We start from the raw sequence: 2,480 nt of genomic DNA on the forward strand, positions 1-2,480 counted from the left end.
GGGGGCGGGGGGGGGCAATAAAATGCTTTTGCTTTGTTTATAAAGAGCGAGATTTCAGGAGGCCCCTTCTCGAGGAGGAGGGGGGCACCTCTCCCCCGACTAGAAGCAGCAGCAAAGCCAAGCCAAGGAGGGGAGAGGGAAACTGGAGGGGCCAAGGGACCCCAAACACCCCCTTGGGCAGAAGCCACAAGCTTTCTCCCCCCACCCTCAATGCATCTACCCCAGGGAACCATCCAGGATGAGGAAGGGGTATGTACACAGGTGGGGGTAGCACTGGGTTGGGTCGGGGACGGAATAATTTATCCGCAGCAGCGGTGGGTGGCAAGGGGGTAGGACGCAGTAGACTGGTGGCAGTGGTGGCCTAGGGGTCCCGTTCTTTCTTAACCTTGATGTCTCCAGCAAGGATAGTGGCGATCTCGCCCTGCATGAAGGCCCAGGGGACAGAGGAGCCCACCAGGGGACACTTGTCCCCACTGGGGCAGTACACCTCCCCAGCAGGGCCCTGTGCCTTGATGAACTCCCTTGAGCAGGGAAAGCAGAACTTGTGTCCGGGCACTGAGGGGCACTGGACGAAGTGGGTGTCTTCCAGCCGCTCCCGGCACAGGGTACAGCACAGGGGTGCCCCGGGGGTCGCCCCCGTGCCGCTACCACCCCCGCTGACCGCTTCTGCCCCAGCTGTGGGGCTGACTTCGGCTTCACCATTGCGGGCCACTAGACGATGCTGGGTCGCAGGCTGGGCTGCGGAGGAAGCTGCGGGGCTGGCGCCCCCAGCGCGCACGGGGCCCCCGCCCCCGCCAGGGTCCTTGGGGGAGTGGCCCAGGGCCTCGGCCACATTCTTCAGGGCGGCGATGGGTGAGGGCACACCAGGGGTGTCGGCGGAGAACGGGCCACCGGGTGCCACCCAGTGCCGCTGCTGCTGCTCCTCGGTGGTCATCTTCCCAGCCGCCTCACCCTCGGGCTCAGGGGATGCCTTGCGACGGCGTGGCGTGGGCGCCAGGTTCCGGGACGGGGCTCGCGGCGGTGGGCCACATAGAGCTGCAGGGGCTGCCTCTGGGTACTGCTGGGGCAGGGCCTCGGCGGGAGCTGGCTCTCGGAAGCTGCGGACACCGTCGGTCAGCAGCTCCCCCAGCTGGCGCCATTCCCCGGAGCCGTGCCTCCGTTCATATTCGAGGTACTTGAAGCCTGAGGAGGCTAGAGCCTTGCCCGGCTCCCGCAGAGCATCGTGAAACATCTGGCGCGCCACGGCCAGGACTCCCGCATACACGTTGCCAGAACCACAGGGGTATTCGGTAAAAAGCTTCAGCTCGAACTCGTAGCCGGGCGGGCGGGCAGTGGCATCAAAAGCGAACACCCGCCCCACCAGCCCGTGATCCTTCTTGAAGCGGACGTTGAAGGGGGCACAGGCTGACAGCGCCAGCAGCTGTTCCCGCACCGCTTTGGGGCGCCCATGCCACTCCTCTGCCCGGCCACGCATGGCCTCGTTCAGTTCTGCCAGACAGTCCGCATTCCTCTGCTGCTTCTCCTTCTCGAAATCGGAGCCAAAAGCCGGACGGGCAGGACTCAAGCCGGGTGCCAGCGTCAGGCCTCGGCTTCCCAGGCCAGACACCGCAGCCGCCAGCAGCCCGGGGGGCACCAAGCTGGGCATAGAGCCAAGCAAGGCCCTTCGCGCCCCCTCCGCCACGGCCTCCTCGCGGCCCAGCCCATTAGCCAAGCGGGACCCCAGGGTGTACTCCAGGGCGGGCGAGGGTAGGGGGAGGCGGCCCGACGAGGTGGCCCTGTCATAGCGGTCCTGGCCAGAGATGCCGCCGCCTGCTCCTGACGGCTGGGGCTGGGCCTGCGGAGGCGGTAACTGAGGCCCCTGTGCAGCGGCCGCAGCCAGGTCCTTAGTGGTCGGGTGCTTGAGGGCAGGGGGCCCGGGAGAGCGGCCCTCGGGGAGCACGTGGCTGCGTTTGAGTTGGCGGGCAGCGTCGATGAGCAGCTCGATGCGATCCGCACCCTCGAAGTTCACGCAGCCGCGACACACAGCCTCGCTGAAGTCCCACACCATGGCCCACGGCATCTTGGGCAGGTCGCACAGGTAGCACCACTGGCGGCGGGACGCCTGCACCGACGCCATGACCCCCCGCGCGCGCGCCGCCGAGCCCCGGCGTTCCACCCGCCGCCGACGTACGATCCGCGCCGCCGACGTTTGATTCGTGTCCCCCGGACCGCGCGAGCCACAGTCAGGCCTCCGGCTCGGCCTCCCCGCCGATCCAGGCCCGGCCCCCCTTCCCCGCCCCCTGGGCCCTAAGCCTTTTTCCTCACTCCCGCCTCCTTGAAAAGCTTGTTAGAGGCACGTCGGCGCCCCCGCCCGGTCCGGGCTCCCGGCCGAGGCGCACAGCTCGGGCCCCGCGATGGGCCGCGGGCGCCGCCGCCTCGGGCTCCCGCCGCTCCCGGTGGCGCGGGTTGGACGGCTGAACAGTAAGCCCCGGCGGGACCAC

The 2,480-nt window shown here is 68.4% G+C and overlaps 1 protein-coding gene across 1 annotated transcript; it reads right to left on the bottom strand.

The window, feature by feature from the left end:
• Positions 1-6: 6 nt before the first annotated feature.
• On the bottom strand, positions 7-2,427 carry IRF2BP1 (interferon regulatory factor 2 binding protein 1). The gene has a single exon (XM_040457456.1). The coding sequence runs from the start codon at positions 2,114-2,116 to the stop codon at positions 362-364; it is 1,755 nt and encodes a 584-aa protein (XP_040313390.1). The 5' UTR covers positions 2,117-2,427; the 3' UTR covers positions 7-361.
• Between the last annotated feature and the right edge of the window lie 53 nt (positions 2,428-2,480).

This window comes from Herpailurus yagouaroundi, unplaced genomic scaffold (assembly GCF_014898765.1).
Source record: "Herpailurus yagouaroundi ecotype Mexico unplaced genomic scaffold, PumYag 220, whole genome shotgun sequence".
Classification (NCBI taxonomy): Eukaryota; Metazoa; Chordata; class Mammalia; order Carnivora; family Felidae; genus Herpailurus; species Herpailurus yagouaroundi.